At 39.4% G+C, this 20,596-nt stretch overlaps 1 protein-coding gene across 1 annotated transcript in view; it reads left to right on the top strand.

The window, feature by feature from the left end:
* Positions 1-20,596, top strand: part of LOC106909145 (contactin-3-like) — a 33,041-nt gene that overhangs the window by 710 nt on the left and 11,735 nt on the right. Inside the window, exons 2-4 of the mRNA XM_088005958.1 lie at positions 2,326-2,501; positions 8,125-8,223; positions 14,926-15,129. Of these exons, the coding sequence (XP_087862084.1) occupies positions 2,326-2,501; positions 8,125-8,223; positions 14,926-15,129 (479 nt within the window). The remainder of the gene's footprint in view (positions 1-2,325; positions 2,502-8,124; positions 8,224-14,925; positions 15,130-20,596) is intronic.

Genomic DNA, 20,596 nt, shown 5'->3' with positions numbered 1-20,596 from the left:
TGCTAGACAGGAAACCAGGCGGATTGTGAGGCAAAGAAGAACTGGCTTTAAATCTGCATGATGCATCATTCTAACTGCCTGATAGTTTGCCTGGGAGGCTAAAAATTATATTGATTTTTTTCCCCCTTCTTATCATCGGAGTTTTGATTTCCCTGTCCCTTCACGAAGGGAGACTCGCACCTGGCATTCCAATAATGTTTGATTTCTCTCCGATTCTTTAAGGAGCGTGAGGTGTAACTTTTCATCTGCAGTAATGCTCAGAGGATAAAGCCCCACTACAACAAGCAGGTTCCATATAGGGAATTTTTTTGTGTGTGCAGTCTCCTCCTGTCAAAGTCGTAACAACAGATCACAGATTCCAGCAAATTACACATGAAGTGCTTTTTTATTGCGAAGCACAAACATTATTCAATGCTTTTGTCTCTCATTTCTGGCAGTGATTAATTGCTGTCACTTCTAGAATTTGGTGTGTGTGAGAGACTATCTTGTGACCTTTTCTAGGGGAAATGGTCTGTAGACAATTCAATGTGAAGGTGTCAGAGAGCAATACATCAGAAACACAAAGGCACAAACAGAAACTAATTAGAAAGCACTCAGAGAGCGCATAAATCTGCCAAGGCCGCATGGGTCCCTCGGATTTCTTCTGTTAATATCACAAAATATTTAGACGTTTCCATCACTGTTCAGATTCAAATCTGCCTTCTATTGCACATTCCGACAAAATTACACCCAGTGTAATCATTTTTCGAGTATGCATGGTGATTAAGTGGGAAATAACAATCCAGCTACTACCAGCAACACTGGTTATCAACTGTCTTCAAGATATAGCCTGCAACTCTTAGATGAATCATTCTGCCTATGCTATGTGCTCAAAATGTCTTGTTACAATGTTTTATTTTACACCTGTTTGTCACAATAATATGAAATATAACATTGAGACATAATTGCATGGTATATGCTAACAAAATGGTCACACAGCTGTATGTAGTGTGGGTTTAGTTTTCATTTCATTCAGTCATGCCATCAAAAAAATAATTGCTGCAATTGGTAACAAATAATTGACTTAGACCCATCCAAGTTATTTTGTTAAGGTTTTTAAATTGTCAGTTTCAACAAACCTAATAAATAAACTTGCAGATGTGAGGACAATTCTGCTAATGCACTAGCAGGGAAACTCATTTTTTGCCCATTCCTTTCCTTTTTGCTAATTTTGAAAACCATCAGCTAGCTTAGCTTTCCCTATATTAAAATGTCCTTATTGATTCCAAAGATCTCTGATTAACACTGATTTACTTGGCTGTTTTATAAACTTTCAGTTGAATAAAGTTTGACATTTTTGTTGAAGTTTTGGTTTTCACCTTTTAAGAATTCCTCAAGTAGTTAGATGGTCTTATTTTGAAGTGGGTGAAGACTGTGTACATGACAGTTCTTTTTCCTCTCCTCACATTCTCCAACCAAGATCTGGTGCAGCAAATGATGTCAATTCGGTACCCAGAAAGCAATGCTGTTCTACGTTAAACAGTTTAAACTCAACTATATTACCGAATCCTTGAGTGAAACGTTTGTTCCAAAGAATCCCTTCCTGAAGGTCAACTGTGCTCATAGCTGAGAAAGGGACCAACCTTACATGTCTGGTACACATGATACACCATGTATCAGTGGTGTGTCATTGATACATGATAGGCATTGACATGGCTTAAATTGGTGTTTTAGCGTGTTAGCATTAGCTTCTACAAATTAGTACAGTGGGTTAGCACCTTAGTGTTAGCAGAACTAATATTCATGATTAGTGCTTTGGCATAATTGATCTTCTAGTTAGAGGTACCTACCACTGTTAACTTGGATAAACTTAAATACTTGATACCAACTGAAGTAATCTATTTAAATTGGAACTGCATCTCTGTTTTATTGGTCAGAAAAAAAAAGTTCACTGTATCCTGATTATGAATGTTTCAGCTGCTGTTTCATTTGTTTGCTTAGTTTTAGGTACAAGAACTAATTTGGTTTAGGGACAGCAACTCAGTTGACCAAATCCAGAACAAACTTCTCTACTGGGACTAATTAAAACTGGGATAGAAGAAAAATTAGAGGCCAGACAAAAGTCACAATACCAAAGATGATTAGTTAGTTTATTTTTAAAATTTTCCCATACAGCTGGACAGTGGAATTTTATAAACTCAGACCAGTTGGATCCAACTGTGACATTTTCTGTCACCCTAACATGGCACAAAGGCAGTTTACACGTCCCTTCCTTGTAATTTGAAACCTGTACTCTTTATTACTCACCTTTTATCGCTGCCGCTGATTGTGTTTGCATTTTTCCAGATGGTCACTAAACGGAACGCTCATTGATCTGGGGAGCGACTACCGGCGTCACATGTCTGGGGGCAGCCTGATCATTAGGAACCTGGACAAGGACCAAGACAGCGGAATGTACCAGTGCACGGCTTTCAACACGCTGGGCTCCATCCTGAGCCGCAGAGCCAGCATCCATTTCGCATGTAAGTGCCGCTATGTTCGCTAACACTTTTTTTTCCTGGCATGACTCTGACATAGTTATGACAGTCTGGCATCTCTTTGTACCTGCAGTACGTCACCCTGACGTGTAATATGCTTTCGGCCCACAACTTTTTTCCCTTTTGTCCATTTTCATTCATTCTTCCGCTTTCTAATTTAGATTGCCTGGGAATAGATTTTCACAAGGGGACATGGTAATTCAGTGAAATGTCAGATGCAACAAACACAAAGGGTATCTTCTGACTTTCTCTGTACCCCATTGATTCTCATTAGTGGTTCAAACTCTGACAGCCTCCTCGCCTCATCCAAACAGACACATATCTTTGCCAAGTTGTACTCAAGCTCTTGTCATCTAGACTTTAAAGCAGTCAGGCACGGATAATGCTGAAAAAGTGTTTGTATCTTTGGACAATAATCACCAGATATGTCTTTGTGTATAATATCTGATTGTGAGCAAGTTGAACTCTGACAGGCTAGACTGCTGCTCTGGCAGAGGTAAGAAAAAGACAGGAATCCTGAGGCGTGATGCCGTGGAGTGGGGGTTCTACCTTCCAGACCAGCGCCTATAGAAGCATCGCCTGTTTCTTGATCAAGCCTGCTGACTATTGATCTTGTCCCAGGGATAGGGAGCCTTTCACTTCCTCTCGTGAGATGGACTGCTATTATCCCTACAGCTCAGTAATGAATCTCACTTGTGGGGGACCAGCTGAGGAGCAGAGCTGCTTGACATTTATTGTCTTGCCTAATGCATGGTGAGGGAGGCCTGAAAGATCAGGAAGGCTGATACTCTGTTTTCCCCGTGTAATGAGGCAACTGCCCTGAGATAGAAATGTCATTCCTCCTGTTCTGCCTGACCTTGCCCTCAAAATCCAGCTGCAGCTAAAGTGGGCAAGCCCAGATTATTTTTATAGCACGCTAGAAGAAGCTATTGCAAAATGGCAGATAAAGGTATCCCCTTCCTTAGAACAACAGCCAACAAATTGGTTAGGTCTGGGATTGTTCAGACTTTGTTAGGACTTTCTGTGAACTTTGCAAGAATAGAGATCAATTTTATTGTTTCTAGATTTAAAGTTAATTATTGTTTTAGAGAGCTTAATACATTGTTTTAGAGAGCTTAATACATTCCCTACTAGGGAATAGGGATGCACCTATCAAGCCTGCTGACTATTGATCAGCAGGCTTGATCAATAGTTCATTGTATTCTCATTTAAATAATTTTAAATAATTAGGAAGCCAAGCAAAGGGCAAGAATACAGGTTTAAGCAACAGTGATGAGACTTACCGTATTTTCCGCATTATAAGGCGCACCTAAAAACCTTCAATTTCCTCAAAAGCCGGTACTACGCCTTATAATCCGATGCGCCTTATACGGACCAATATTTAGCCACAACAGGTCTTTGTAATCTATTAATAAAGTTTGACTGACCTACCTACCTACCGACCGTCTAGAATCAGGTCGTCTGCAGGTCATTTAGCACCATGTTCTCCACGAACATGCTGTGTGTGAACGGAATAAGGTGACCATCGTCCGGCCACGCCCCGGCCCAGTCACGGAAGGCTCTCCTCGCTGACCGGAGTCGGACTGTTTTGTTGACATTCCCTTTAGTGCAGCTCCATCTAGTGGATGCATAACGTAACTCCAGCCTCTACTGTGGCGTCTATTCTATGCGCCTTATAATGCGGTGCGCCTTATATATGAAAAACGTTTTAAAATAGGTCATTCATTGAAGGTGCGCCTTATAATTCGGTGTGCCTTATAGTGCGGAAAATACGGTAATACTGTGCGAATTGTTTCTTTGGATTATTTGATTCTTTTCCCAGGGCGTAAGTATGTCAAATAAAAAAATAATGGTTTTTGGGTGTTTGGCCAGTGTTGTGCACACTGGCCAAACACCAGTGTGCACAACAGGATGTCAAAGCAACAAGCCCTGCCTACTTGAGAGCAGTTACAGGATGCATCTTGCATCCTGTAAGATGCATTGCATCCTGTAAGAAGGGATGCAATGCAGGTTTGTTATCATCTAAATTTAGGTTATCTCTAGTTAAGCTACTTGTCAGAGGCAGATTATTTAAAATAGAGTTTGATTTACAAAATATTTCAATTATATTTGAAAAAAATAAGTTGAAGCAGTTTTTCAAGTGCACCATTTTTAATTCTAGAAAACATATAAAAATGTATAATTACAGGATTGAGTTAGGCCAGTATCCATTGTGTGGTTATTGTACATATTTGATGTGCTGACTTTAGATTAGTCTGCTTGAACTTTGGATGCTCTTCTTTTAGAAAAATCTACAAAGAAATCTTAAATAAACACTTTTTCTGTAATGTCTGTCATGGAGTTTTAAGGAAGCAGTCTCTAGCTGTGTTTCCTTTGACCAAAAAAACATGCTAATTTTGAAAAAACTAAAAGGTTTTTGCTCTAGAATGAGATAGTTTTACAGCTGTTTTGAAATAGGTGTGCACCGCAAAACTGCAAGGGAAACACTTTTTTTTCACATCACATGAATAACACCAGTTTATATACAGCAGCAATGTGGTTATTTGAAGGCATTGTCCTCTTTAGACACCATCAGAGCTCTCACACCAACACATAGTTCATAAAAAGTTGAGTTTATCATTCCAAAGTGTTGAATACATACCTCCTCTGTAAAATCACAGATTACTTCCCCAAAATCCAACATATGTAACTGCTCTCAAGTAGGCAGGGCTTGTTGCTTTGACACCTGAAAAAAAACGCTAACGCTAACTTCTCCTGAAATATGTATTTTACGTGTTTACATCTGTCACATCCATAATTTTTAATGACTTATTGCATGAACAAACTTATTCACATGCGATTTTAATTTCATTTCTTATTTAATGGAAACATCAGAAATGCAAAATTGTTTTTTATTGACATTAGCAGGATATCAAAAAATCCTACACAGATTTGTAATGGAAATGCAGCTACTGTAAAAAATATTAAGATGTCTTTCGCATCTTATATTTGCCACTGCTAACATAAGGAAGTATTGGCTACAATCCTGGTGTATGCTGCCTGAAAGTAGACACTTTCCAAAAGGCTGCCAACATTTCCCAATCCAGGAAGTTCCACAGAAAACAGAAGTTGAAAGGTTCAAAGCTACGTTGCTCTAGATCAGGGGTCTCAAACTCTAGTCCTCGAGGGCCACTGTCCTGCAACTTATAGATGTGCCTCTGGTGCACCACACCTGAATAGAATAATTAGGTCATTAAGGCTCTGGAGAACTGATCTACAGAAGGAGGAGATAATTAAGCCATTTCATTCCAGTGTTTTGTACCTGTGGCACATCTAAAAACTGCAGGACAGCGGGCCTTGAGGACTGGAGTTTGAGACCCCTGCTCTGGATGGTTCAGCCATCCTGTGGTCTGCTGAAAATCTTTGCCGTCTCTCATTAGACCCTAATTAGACCCTAGATTCTTTAAAACAAGACTATTTGTGAAAAGTGTGAGGAAGATGAAGAATGGGAGTTTTCTTGCACTAACCATTGCTTGAATGGTTTGCAGCAAAGTGATCAAAGGAAGGAATACTTGTAAAACTGCTGCACATGGAAGACAAACGGTCTGTCTTGTTGAATGCAACAAGAATGAGCTATAAGAACAGGAGAGTAACTGCCTATCAAGTCACGTTCAGTTTTTTTTTTTTTTTTTTTTTGGTTTTGTTGTTACTTGGCACTGTTAGTCAAGCTGTTGACGTGTCAACTCATTACAATGAATAGATTTACAGTCCTTTAGGTACTGTGCAAAAAATTTCAGCTATGTGTGTTAACATGACATGCTATCTGCAGTGGCTTGTGGGTGGAAGGAGTATGGAGCAGCAGTAGAAACCTATGACTAAACTACTGAAAGAAAAACCTTATACCAAATGTGAAGCAGGACTGTTGAGGACTTGATTTGATTAGTTTGGCTTGGTATCCTGCTATGGGACCTGGGACTTTCCGGTCATGGACACCTGTTTTAAACTCCTAACAACGAACAAGGGCCATCAATTGGCCGCAAATGGACCTATAACTCTGAATTTCCCCTCTGACGGTATAAGGTTTTATTCGAGGTTCTAGTACATCCTAAGTTGATTGAATTTTCCAGATTCATTTATGTTGTATATTTTGTAGTTGAGTTGTCCTGCGGTGCCCCTGAATCAGCTTGGCATATCTGGCAGAATTCTGCCAGATATGATACATTATAACAGGGAATGTCTGTACACTGGCGTCCTTGTCCAGACCAATCATCCTGGCACCGCGATAGTCTCCCTCTGTAATCTCTAGGTCAGCTATTCTTATATGGCAGAGATTGATTCTGCTTATAAAGGAATCACTGCAGCTATAGTGAGTTTGGCCTCTAGCTTTCAGAATTACAGTGTGTGGTCAGCTGACACCCATGAAGCCCATTACTCTTCTGTTCAGAGTCTACACAACCACCCCGACCCCCAAACACTGAGCCTGGCATCATCTTTATCCCTTTTTTTGTTCAAATTTACACAATCTGGGCAAACAAGTTGACTTTTTCTCGTCTACTAGGCAATTAGAAGTTCTTTGATTCACCTCTGCCTGCTTTTAAAGGCATCGCTGTTCTGATGATCAACAGGCTAGAAGACCAGCTATGATTCCTCAGAATCAGAAGCATTGTTAGAGGAGAGAGAATCAGTATTTATTAAGGCTGCCTGCTGAGATCAGAGGGACGTTACCTCTGCTTTTGTTTTAAGTGCGTCGCCTCCTCCTGTTGCCTCTTGCGGCCCTGCCGTGACTTGGCTCCATTTGAGTCCGCCGAGGTCAGCGTAAAGCTGCTCATTAATCTTAGCAGCAACTCTGTCCCACTTCTCTCCATAATCTTTCCTTCTCCTAATTTCCCTTATCGGTCACACTGACTTTCTTTTTGTTTGTGTTTGGAAGGCTTACTCCAGGCAGTTAGCCAGGGGTTGGAGACAAGGAGCAGAACGGACTGCTGCAGCTTGCTCCTCATCCCCCCATCCGTCTTGAAGCCAGGGGTGGTTTATCATGCTAGGTTTTAGGTTGTTATTTTTTTTCATCCTATCCCTGCCAGCAAATGGTCATTCATTTGCAGGCGATAGATAGTGCTGAGAGTACTGATGGGGAAGCTAATGCTTTTAAGTGCAAGATTATACCACATTTAATAATGATGTTACTTATTGCTGCTGGCTCTGCAAACTGTCATTTGTCATGCATTCCCCTCTTGTGTTCTACCAGCGTTTTCCTTCCTCCTTGCTAATTTTATCCCATTTCAGTCTAATCTTTTCCCTGCAACCTAAATTGCCATGTTGCTGCAGTAAACATCAATGAGGCAGGTCCATCTATTTCATCAGCACCCCGACATCTTTGAAACCATCAGCTGCTGTCATGAGGCGCCTGCGGGGCAATCACAGATGGCCTGTTAAAGTCTCAATCTTCTCCTTTGTGTTTCCGGGAAAAACCTGCGTTGTGCCGTTTCTAAAGCCGACCTCATCAAAGAAACCAGGATGAACAAACTGTTAAAAGAAACACTGTGGCAAACGCGGTACTATATGCTACCGAGGCTTTTAGCTTTTGTTAAGCTGCTGACAAATTCATTTGTGATCTTTTCTGATTCATCAGATCTTGACAGCTTCAAAACGCAGTCGGTGAGGAGTGCAGTGAACGTCCGTGAGGGCCAAGGAGTGGTTCTTTTATGTGGAGCTCCCCCACATTCTGGAGGTAAGTGCTGCCACATCAAGCTGCTGTTGTTTGTGTACTTTTGTTTTGATTATAGAAATACCCAAAGGACTTTCCTTGTTTTACTTTGACATTTGAGGGGAAAAAAATCTGTTTTTATTTTATTGTGTGTGGGGCAGCAGGAGATTTTACCTTGTGTAGTAATTAAACAGTTTGACAGCATTTATGCAAATATTTTACATTGTATTCTTAAAGTTAGTATGAACCCCTTGCATGTTATTGTTTACAACCAGAAATTTTGCTCATGCCAGAGGACAGAAAGAACAAGTCTGTTAGCCAAATAAAACCTGGAGATGAATATATTCTTAATCTAGTGTTACATGCCACAGCAAAGGGAAATATAACGCAGAAAAACCATTGGAGAATAATTGAAAGCCACTTGTTTTCTTGCTGTCTGTGTTGGCTATGCCATGGCAGCTGACAGCAACGGTGCTATTTGTCTCAAGATTCACCATCAAAAAACACTCAAACATTTCCTACACAAATTTGTTGACTTTGTTGACTAGTTATTTCAACTATCACTATGGAAGTGCTCTCTATGATTACTTCATTTCGTCACACAAACATATATTATTGTCTAAATGCATCTCTCTAATGCATATTTTAGCTTTAATGAGATACAAGTCTCATTATGATCAGTTTTATGTCTCATTATAACAAGAAACTTTCTGGTTATTTCAAGATTTTACTCCTGAATTTATTTCCTTGCTTTGGCAGTTAGTTTGATAATTAAAATGGCAATAAAATATTGTTAAAGTCAATATTTAGGATGCTTTGATTTTATATCAGCACTGGGATCATACTGTATAATGTTTGCGTAAATGCCCTGGAATTGTTTAATTATTACACGACAAGATAACAAAAAAGTTTGTTATGATGAGATTCTCTCCTGAATTTATGTCTTAGCTCTGGCAGCTCAACGCTTCTGTATCAAACATAGAATAAGCAGCCAGTAAATATCATAATAGCTTTTAAATAAACATACTAATTCAGCATAACATTGTACGTTTTTGGATGTACATCATTTTTGGTACAACGCAAACATGAACATGTACCCATTCATTTATAAGGTAATCTGCTTTAGCAGCTAACCTTAACAGCAAAACACTAATACTTTTCACACCCTGTTTTATTTTTTATGAGCAGAAAAACTTCTAAAGGAGGGGAAAGTGTGGAAGACAATTTTTTTGCCAGCTGACCAGCAATGCATAGCAATAGGTGTGGGAGGGGCAGAGCTGTATTACTTTATGCTTCAGAGCAACGCTGGTCACTCGGGAACTTTCTCAGGCATCATTAAACAGACTTGTATACGTTTTGAAACCTTTGACTTTTTGGTACATCTTCTTATCAATAGCTTACAGTATTGCTAGAAGGATTCTGATTTTACAAAGGACTAAAACCAATCACAGCTTGTATGCTTTTTTAGTCTAATTAAAGAAGGATGTTTCTCAAATTAATCTCAAAGAAATTGTCTTATTTACTTCCTATGATTGTAAGGTGTGAATGTTGAAAAATGCTCTCCTGAAGCTGCAATAAACAGGCGGTTAGCTTACCATTCCACAGAGGGTGGAAAGCAGCAAACAGGTAGCCAGGTGTTGTGAAAATGTGATAAAACCGCATACAGACAAACAGCACCTCTAAAGTTAACTCATTAACACAGAGTATTGATCTGCTTATTAGCTAGAAAACTGCTTTGTTACAAAGGAATTACATTCTGGAAAGAAAAAACATGCTGCCCACAACTACAGCCTATCACTATCTAACTTAAGGTTTGCAGTAATGTTAATTGATGAGATTTGGGGCTACAAAGTTGGAATTAACTGTTTCTTCACTGTTTTCAGTGCCTTCCACACAAAGTTGTGCCTAACTGTAAAGTTAGAAAAAAGGATTTATGTTTCATAAAGATTTCCCATATGTTTGTATTCAGCCCTCTTTACTCTGATACAACTGAATAAAATCCCGTTTAATCCATTTGATTCATGAAACAGTCTTCTTAGTCAACTAACATCCTCTTGGAAACCAAAGTACATCTCACAGACTACTACTCAAACCATCGTCCACTGACTACCGCATAATGGCTACCATACCAACACATACCAAGACATTGTGGTCAACCTAAGCATGTAGGACAAGGACAGAATTAACTGAAAAATCAACTCTAGTAGCTTGGTAGAAAAACACCCACTGGTTCTATGGTTTGGTTTGTGCAGAAAGCCTGAACTATTGGCTATTGAGAAACCATCACATGCTGGAGGCATGGAAGGTGAAAACAATTGTAGCTATACTACAAAGTTTACTGGAAATTGCGAGTGCTGTAAAGAGAGAAATCACATCTTTGACAGGAATAAAATGTCTTAAGTGTTACCCTGCAACCTAGGATGGCTGAGAGTAATGTATTGATGATGATCTTCCCTCAACGTGTGATGCTGTGGAATGGGAAAGACGAGACACACACGTTGAGCTTCCTTCTCATTTAACCGGAAGATTTATTCTTCTTGTGTGCTCAATCTTTTCTATGCCACCAACGCGGCAGCGCCCCTAGCGGTTGTGTCCGGAATTGCATAGGACAATCTAAATGACACTACAGAACTTAGTACAATGAGAAATTAAAGATACAAAAATAAAAATTATGTTGGGGTGCCTATTTTCTTAATTATTGTTTTAATTTACTAAGAGCTCATTTTTCACCCCTCTACATAAGCATTCCTCTTGTTCCAGCATCAATTGCTCATTATTATAGGCCAACATGGACTGAACAGCTTTGTTCACTTTCTCCACTGTCATTGCTAACCAACAATTCTAAAACTGTGCAAAAAATCTATGTCATCGTTCACAACTTCTCCTTCTGTTTGCTGGTTGACCAGTATGAAATTCATCAGAAACTGTTGTCAATGGGAGAAATTCTAGATGGTGCACTGAAGGGAAATGAGAATTGCATAGAAAGGCAATGGACAAGCCACAACTGTAAAGGAGCCAAAGACATTAGATGTTCTATTAGTTGTTCATGTCAAAAATCTGGCATTTATTAAAGCAGTCATTAAAATAAAGACATTAATCTTGGATGGAAATCAGCAAATATTTGTAACAGAATTATGTGGCCAGATAAGACAATTAATCTTTTTGGGCCTTGTTGTGATGAGAGCATGATTGTTTTTCCAGTGAGAACTGTTGTTGCGCAACACCCTCTCCCCCTCCCTCCTTCTCTCTCTCTCTCTCTACTTCCCCTTTTGAGAGGAGGGAGATGTTGCTCGCCAACTCGCCGTCTAACGGGTCCGAGAAGCCTCTAACTCCTGAGTATTACTCCAGATGAGAATATAGAGGACTTTCTGTTTAAGCTGAAAGTTGACCTAATGACCTAATGTCTTGGTCACCTCTGCTCTCCTATCAGTTCCTCTTTTCCCCTGACCTTTCACCTACCATCTACCTCCAACACATCATCAGTGACCTTTAGTTACAGTTACACATTTTACACCATTTCAAGTTCAATGTCAAAATCACATTTATAACCTTTTAGTTTCTCTGATTTAGCATTCACTTATAATATAATAACCCTTACTTATTAGTTACTCTTATTATAATCACAATGTGAGTTATTACAGACATTTCTGAAAAAACCCCAAGAATAATCCATTATTCTAATTATTTGATACCATGTTACAGTTACTTGTTTCACCTGCAAGTACTTCCATAAGTATAAGAGTAAGTGTTAAATATTCTTATAATCAAACCAATATCAACCACTGGTTAAACCAATATTAATTATTGGTTTAATCATAAGTTATCATTATTAATTTAAGTATTTTACTCTGGGTTTTATCCAATTACTCAAAATGTTTAGATTTTATTCTTTAAACCTTTAATGCTCAAAATGAGCAATCTGAACTATTTTTAAACACATGCAGGCTGGAAACTTCCCCTTTCTTCAGGAAACCTGCTCTTCCTGTTCCATGATTCTCCCTCTGCCCGATTATGATTTTTTATGATTAAATAGAAAAAAGTAGAATTAAAGCAAAGTTTGCAGGACACAATAACAACACACACAACCAGATTAATTTCTTACAGTCTGACTCTACTGTTGGGTCTTGATGTCACCTGTGTACTCAATTTTAAAGGTAACTTTATTCATTGTTATTATTAAACTAAAATCTCCAGCATGGGGAAGTGGGATGAGCTCGACTTTTCTCGACAGAACAAAGAAGCTAGTCAAAGTTAATGGGAAGATTGATGGAACTAATTGGAGGACAATCATGGAAGAAAACTAAAGACTTGAGACTGGAGCAGAGCTACAGTTCCCAACAGGACTACAACCCTAAGCATAGACGAGCGCTGCAGGGGAAGTGTTTATGTAAGCAGAGTTCCACCAGGGTATTATAGGCCTGTGGGGCACCAGGCTTTACTTGCCCCCCACCAGGCTAAGTGTGTGACGGATTAAGCTAGGTTCATAGCAGACAAACTGAACTGGGCGTGAGGGAGTGCTCACCAATTGGGTTGTCCCTTCACCCATACCAATGTTGTGGTCAACCTAAGCTTGTAGGACAAGGACAGAATTAACTGAAAAAGCAAAGAAAGCTTGTTGACCTTCCAAGTTATGACCACAGAAACACGGTGGGCAGTTGAAGGACTGCCCTAATGCCAGTATCACACTGGGCTTAGCAGATTTTCTTGCAGGTAAACCTTTCAAAATCATATGCTACTTTATGTTGGTACATTGCATAGAATCAACATAAAATATCTCACATTTTTGTGAGTTTAACATGACAAAATGTAAATTAGGTCATGACCAATCATTTGCAAGACACTGCAAATGAGCACAGAACTCTTAGTTCTGTACATGGGGAAACATTTCAGAGAAGATACCGTCCATGTGACTGTATTCTACAATTGAGAGGCTACAAATAAAAGATTAAGTTGCACCCCTTTCTCCCCACAGCTCCCCATATCTACAGAAAACTGAGGACAGCCACAATGGCTGCTCCCTAGCTTGTCAACCTCTTGATACAATAGCTTGCACACTGGAACAACCAATTTCTCTCACAAGAGAACAGTTTGTCGCAGTGCTTTGTACAGCTGGTCTTTGGGATAATGGGTCAGAGTACTCTGTGTGAAATACAGTTTGACAGCTTCCCTCTCTGAAACGGGCTTATGCATGACAGAGTGCTGTAACTGTAGTTCTTTTGTGTTTTACCACATTCTCAAAAAGTGACTGAAAGTAAGGCAGTCTCCCTCTGTCACTTCTCTCTCTCTCCTCGTAATCCTTTTTTCCCTTTCCTCTCTTAAATTTGAAAGAGTCGACGTGCCTCTTAACCTTGCACTCCACTGAACTGTATTAAACACCTACAGCACAAGATGTTTCTTTGGCTTCTCTAATGAGAAGCTTGATTGATTCTGAATTGTGGGAAAAGCTTTCTCGTTTTGCCAGCCCATGCAATATTGCACCGCACCAGATGTGAAAAATGAAATGCAATAGAGAAGTAATTGCTATTGTACCGTTTCTGTAGTCTGACAGTTTTTTGTTTACTTACTTAAAAGAGCCTCTTTGCACTTTTTCTGCACAAAGGCATTCATGTTGTATTTCAGTCGTTGCTTGACGAAGAATTGCTGTGTGGCGTTCCATCGCCGCTCATTACAGCAGCCTGGTTCAGAAGGGGGTTATGCTGACTCTGAGCTATGTGGCTCTCCTGCTTGCCTAATCAGAACCAGCTTTGTATCGGCATCGCTGCGCTCAGTACGGACTCTTCAGCCGGTCAAAAGCCAAGTGTCTCCCCCTGCCTTCGGGTTGGTGTTGGACATGATGGACAGTTGTTACATTCACCTATTTGGCTCAGATACCGCCCCTGAAGTGAAAGATTGTGTGATGCACCTCCATTTATGGACAATGACAACATAATTGGGCTGCACAGTGGCACAGTTGGTAGAGCTGTTGCTTTGCAGCAAGAAGGTTCTGGGTTTGATTCCCAGCCCGGGATCTTTCTGCATGGAGTTTGTATGTTCTCCCTGTGCATGCGTGGGTTCTCTCCAGGTACTCTGGCTTCCTCCCACAGTCCAAAAACATGACTGTCAGGTTAATTGTCCCCAGATGTGAGTGTGTGTGCATGGTTGTTTGTCCTGTCTGTCTCTCTGTGTTGCCCTGAGACAGACTGGCGACCTGTCCAGGCTGTACCCTGCTTCTTGCCCGGAGCGTTCGCTGGAGATAGGCACCAGCAACCCTCCTGACCCCACTAAGGGACAAGGGTGTTAGAAAATGGATGGATGGATGGACAATGTAATTCTTCTGACAGGTCTTTCCTCTTTTTCAGTGGGGGCCCTGTCGCCTGTGAAAAGAAGTGATAGCATGTTCTTATACATGTATGTCAATCCATTGATCTCTCAATCCAATCCATTGTACATTCATGATGCCCTTAAACTGAGTTGCTTGGGGACCCGGAGAATGGAGGCCATGTGTCAGGGGAGGGCCACTGACGCGCTGTAATCCAGTTTATTTCGCTCTCTTTCCTCCATTCTCCTGCTATTTTTTTTTTTGCACTGATAGTTATTGCATTCTTGGTATCTCCTTCGAAGGAAACCTGAAAAAGGGGATGGAAATAATGTGATATTTTAACATAAGGCCAAAGAGGAGTTCTTTTGATTCAGGTATTCCATCTGTGTGGACAAACACTGAACTAAGCTGTTTTTGTCTGTGCTCAGAGCTGATATTTGCGTGGATCTTCAATGAATACCCGTACTCTGTCCAACAAGACAGCCGAAGATTCATCTCCCAAGAGACCGGGAGCCTGTATATAGCCAAAGTGGAGCCCTCTGATGTGGGCAACTACACTTGTGTGGTGAACAACACAGTCACAAAGCAGAAAGTTCTCAGCTCCCCAACACCACTGGTCCTCAGGAGTGATGGTAAAAACAATAACACATTTTCTCAGGATGCGTCTATTACTGTATTTTTTGGCATTAATTTGTCATAAATTTCACTATTGCTGCAATTTTCTTTTCCCTTATTTTTAACAAACAAGATATTAAAACTGTCAGTAAGCTGCTTTTCCATTGTGCAAATTGGAATTACAAAAATAAATCTGCTTAATGGAAACAAGTCAATTTTGGAGAAAGCTCAAGCTTTTTGATAAAACATTTTTGCACTGGCATGAGGTAGTTTTTTGGCTGTATCAAAATGAGTGTATTTCACAAATCTGCAATGGAAATACTCTTTTCACATTACACGAGTCATTTGATCAACAACCGGATGTTACTACTAGCAAAAAAGATGAAGAAGATGAAGCGGTAGGAGAATGATGGCTCAGCATATGTTTTGATGACTTATGAACAAACTTATTCATGTGTGATTTTAATTGCTTCTTATCTAATGGTAACACCGCAATTCCAAAATTGTCTTTTTTCGACATTAATGAAATATAAATAGAATTATGTCCACATTTATAAACGCAGCTATTGTTTTATTAAGGGGAAATTAAAATTAGACATCATAGTGATCAATGTAAACACCAGCCTCTAAGTGTCATGTTTGCAATGAGCAGTTAAATCCACAAAATCCAATAATTGTTTACATGGACATGGTAAATAGAAAAAAGATGTGCAGCACCAGTGATCTCCTCTGTGAAACACTTAGATGGAACAAAACATATAATAATTTCTGTTATAAAATTAAAGCAGTCTAAAATTCATTTAATTTGTATTTTCAAATTAAATGAATTTTACACTAACTGCTTCATGCTAAAACTCTAAGACATTTGTTTTTAGATTTCAGATTTTTTTTAGGACAGTAGAAATCCACTGTGGCTCTCTGACAATTATGATACTACTGTTTTACAGGAAAACAATTCCATCCCAGGCAAGATTTGTTTTTTGGAATGAAAGTTATCATCTCAAGTTAGCCTGTCAAGCTCAAGTTTTATCTTTCACTTGCACTCAGCATAGTGTTTGAATTGAATCTGATTAAAATACAGCTCCAAGTCAAAGTAAGATTTTTTTTCAGCACTTAGTGTGGTTGAACCTCACTTTTTTAACCATTTTCAGACAGAAATAAATCAAAATTTCTTTAGAGGATTTCTGTTGAAAATCTCTTAGTGTCTTCATTTTGTTTTCAATTCAGTTCAGTTACTAATCTGCAGATATTCTTCTACTGCAGATTAGTAACTGAACAGTTACATTGCTTTAAATTGTTTAAGCTTAAAAATGCTATTTCTCCTGTTTCTAAAATAATAAAGCTAATTATTAAGTATATAACTAATAATAAAACTAATAGTAATAACTAATAATAAATTTATTTATTATTAGATTAATTAATTTATTTATAAATAAATTACTAAATAAATCTATTAATCAAATGTATTGATTAATAAATGTATTAATCAATAATAATTCATTATTGATTATAATAATCAATAGTTATTGGGGCATGCCATTAGCAATGCATAAGGAGAGCAGTCAGTCACTGCCTCCATGCATTGCATGGCAGGCACCTATTGTTCTACACCCAATAGAATGTCTCTTTAATATAGTTGGGTACGGTGGCCGACAGGTGCAAATGCGCAGCAAAAGAGAAAACATGCAAACAAAAGAAAAGACACACCCCCGAATTAAATGCAGCAAACAAAAAAGAAAACACCCCCGAATTAAATGCAGCAAACAAAATAAAACACCCCCGAATTAAATGCAGCAAACAAAATAAAAAACCCCCGAATTAAATGCAGCAAACAAAAATAAAACACCCCCGAATTAGAAAACACCCCCGAATTAAATGCAGCAAACAAAAAAGAAAACACCCCCGAATTAAATGCAGCAAACAAAAATAAAACACCCCCGAATTAGAAAACACCCCCGAATGAAATGCAGCAAACAAAAAGTGTTGAAAACGGAAGTGCTCCAGACCACTCGGGGGAGTCTAAGAAAAAATAGCTGTGTCCGAATTCAGGCTCTGCATCCTTTAAAGCGGGTGTTCAGAAAAGCAGCAATGGCGACAAAATAATTTTTGCTGTATTACACTTAAAATTACACAAAATTATTTTTTACAATGTTTTTAGGCGAGAATGTAGATGTATAGATCTGAAATATCTGCTCGGTTCATTAATAAATCACCTACTTCCAATATTGCTCCGACGTTTTCGGAGATGTCTTCTCCCGCTGCATTAACAGCCAGCTTCACTCGCAAGCTGTCAGCTGGCCGGGCGCTTCATGTAGATATTAAGTTAGGTAGTAGTAAAATCTTTTGGTTAAGTAAAGTATTTAATTTATTCCTGAGCAAATGGGTTTGACTGATTAAAGTTAAGCCTTCAAACATAGTGTATTTAACTGTAATGTCTTACTACCTGAGATCTGGAGAGTATTTGAAAATGAATAATATCCCTTGTATACATTAAACATTTTAGAATCAGACAGATTTTCTTTTTACTATGGAACAACCTTTATTACAAAAGATGAAGAATAATACAGAAATAAAGAGTAAAAAACAACTGAGTCCGTTTTTTTTTTCCTTCGCTGCTCTGTGCTTCACGTTGTCACGGTTGCTAAGCAACATAACGCCGAGATGGAGGCTAGGCAGCTAGCCGGAGGCTTCAGCTTCTCTCTTCTGGTCGTCCATATTCGTGGCCTTCGAAGGACCCGTCTTCTGTAGATCGGGCTGTTTCTCACATAGACATAATAAAAGGACAGACGCCTAATGGACCGCTCTCGTCTTATCAATGCATACTTATATAAGTATACAAACATAAATAAATAATCATTAATACTGAATACATTAGGCTATGCATGATTATGCACACACACACACACACACACACACATATATATATATATATATATATATATATATATATATATATATATATATATATATATATATATATATATATATATATATATATATATATATATATATATATATATATATATATATATATATAATGTTTTCCAGCCTACGAGTTCTGGTTTAAGAGTGATTCAGCAGCTGAGATTGGGTACAAAATCCGATACGAGATTCATCCGTGCTGTGCAGTGAATCTGTCTCTCCCTTCTTCCTCACGTCGTAGGAAACCTTCAAAACAAAAACGGGACATTTTCGAGTTATCTTACGTTGACTGAGTTAAATAATTAAATAATAGCCATTGTCATCTGTGTAAACTTTGCTGGTGAATGTTATGATTTTTATAATATTGTTTCATTTCTATAGTAGGCTCTTGTATCAGATAATCTAAATCACATGTGTCAAACTCAAGGCCCGCGGGCCACATGTGGCCCGCCACGTCATTTTATGTGGCCCCTCCAGCGTTTTATAGGCCCATGATTGACTTAAAATAGGTTTTGAGCACGAATTGACTACAAACTACATCTCCCATAATGCATTCCGATTGTTACTAGCCAACATTACGGCTTCTCGCCACTAGAGGGCAGCAGAGTCGCCTCAAGCTGCTTATTGATTTTCCCAGCGAATAAAACTGAGACATCAACAAGCTAACATCAAAACGTCCAAGAAAGGAAACATCGATTTACAAGTAAGACTGTGAATGAAGATGTGTGTGAGTTGGTGTCAGGGCGGCAGGTTGCGCTAGACTTTTTTTGTTATCTATTATCTTGACTGACAACATAAAAAAAAATCGGCCATGTACTATTTTTATCTGTGAAATTACAATCATATTAACATCGGCTATTTAGCCGCATTTTATGCGGTTTTGTTAATATTCACCGTGAATCCAGATCCCATCACAAATTAAGCAGATAAATGCATCTACATTTTTCTCCGTAGTGATAAAAACCACTGACTGAGGCCCCAATAACTTTTAATAAATTAAACTAAGGGACTTCACTTAAATTAGCATCACTTCAACCCGCTGGGGTCTGAACAACTTCCTCCTGGTTCCCATCTGCAGAAAAATCTGCGCTAATTCATCAGTCAGTTGGATCTGTCTGATCCAAACAGATCAACTGAACTGTGTGAGTATTTTACCCTGCGCGGTCCGGTGTGAGCTTTTTCCGGAATTTTTTGTTTTATTTTTTATTTTTTGCGTGGTTTCGCTTCTCCGAAACGGACAGATGTTATGTCTGCAGCTCCTCCAGAACGCAGCTCTCCTGGGTAACGTGAACCAACAAGGCTCCATTTGTTAAATCTTCTGGATGAGTTACTTCGCAGCGGCGGAGCCACGTCCGCAGTGGTTGAGCAGCGAACTGCTATGTTACAGTCTAATTAACTTCTGCATCGTCATTTATTTCCCCAAGATAAACTGCAGGCTCCTCAAATGGATTAACACAGTGTTGCATTCTCTTCAGTGGCGCAACTACACATTATTCAGGTGGATGCGAAAACATAAATCGGCGCCCCCCAACCCCCACCCAGGGATGGAACGTCAGGGTGAAGTGTAAGAATCGCTACATGTACCTCGTTATGTATGTGCCAGAGGTGAAGGAGCGTGAGGCGCGCTGAAGTGTATGGGAAAACATAATCGGCGCGTCGCCCCCTCCAGACGGGGTTTTGGCGCCCCCTCTGGTGCTGTGCCCCTATGCGTTGCATACGCTGCATACCCACTTTTTGCGCCTCAGATTCTCTTTAGTTTTCTCTGGTCTGTAATGGAGACTTGAATTTAACGCACCATTTCAACCAAAGGTTTGTAATGCGCTTCCTAACCAGAAGCTCCAAAGCGTTATTTAACAATATGAGGTGTTTAATTTATTTTTAACATTGTATTTTCATACATTTTATGCTAGGGTTGCCCAAGTCTAGTTTTCCAGAGCTACCATCTGCAACTTTAGATGTGTTCCTTCTCTAACACACCTGGATCATTGACTCATTATAAGGCTCTACAGAACTGAGTTGCTGCTGATGAGGGAAGTCAACCTTTTGTCTGGGGTGTGTTTTAGCAGGGATACATCTAAAAGTTGCAGTCTGAAGGACTGCACCTGGGCACTCTTGATTTGTACCGTCAATGTGGCCCGTTGAGGGTGGCCAATATGCTGAAGTGGCCCTCGGTGAAATTGAGTTTGACACCCCTGATCTAAATGTTGGAGAATGACTGAAACATTTTAAGATTTACGGAATCTCGGTTAGTTGTCAGAGCGGGGGCTGAACACCAAGCACTATAGCTAGCATTAGCTGGTATTTCGCCAGTGGACATAAATACAGTATAGTAATATTCTAATCACAAAAATACACAGTAATATGTCCATCTTACTTGCGAAAAGTCTGTCGAGCCCTCACGTCAGTAGTCCGTCGATCCGATCAACAATATTCCGCAGTGCTGAAGGCATCTTCTGCTGTTTTGGTTGAGCAAAGCAAAGTGTATTTGCGCCGGAGCAGCCAATCGTGGGGGGGGGGTGTACTCTTTTATTATGTCTATGATTCGAAGGATCAGTTTTTCAG

Source organism: Poecilia mexicana, unplaced genomic scaffold (assembly GCF_051168715.1).
Source record: "Poecilia mexicana isolate PSO_F unplaced genomic scaffold, ASM5116871v1 scaffold_5, whole genome shotgun sequence".
Lineage (NCBI taxonomy): Eukaryota > Metazoa > Chordata > Actinopteri > Cyprinodontiformes > Poeciliidae > Poecilia > Poecilia mexicana.
Note: the sequence above shows the minus strand (reverse complement) of the source record. Positions and strands in the feature narration are given on the sequence as shown.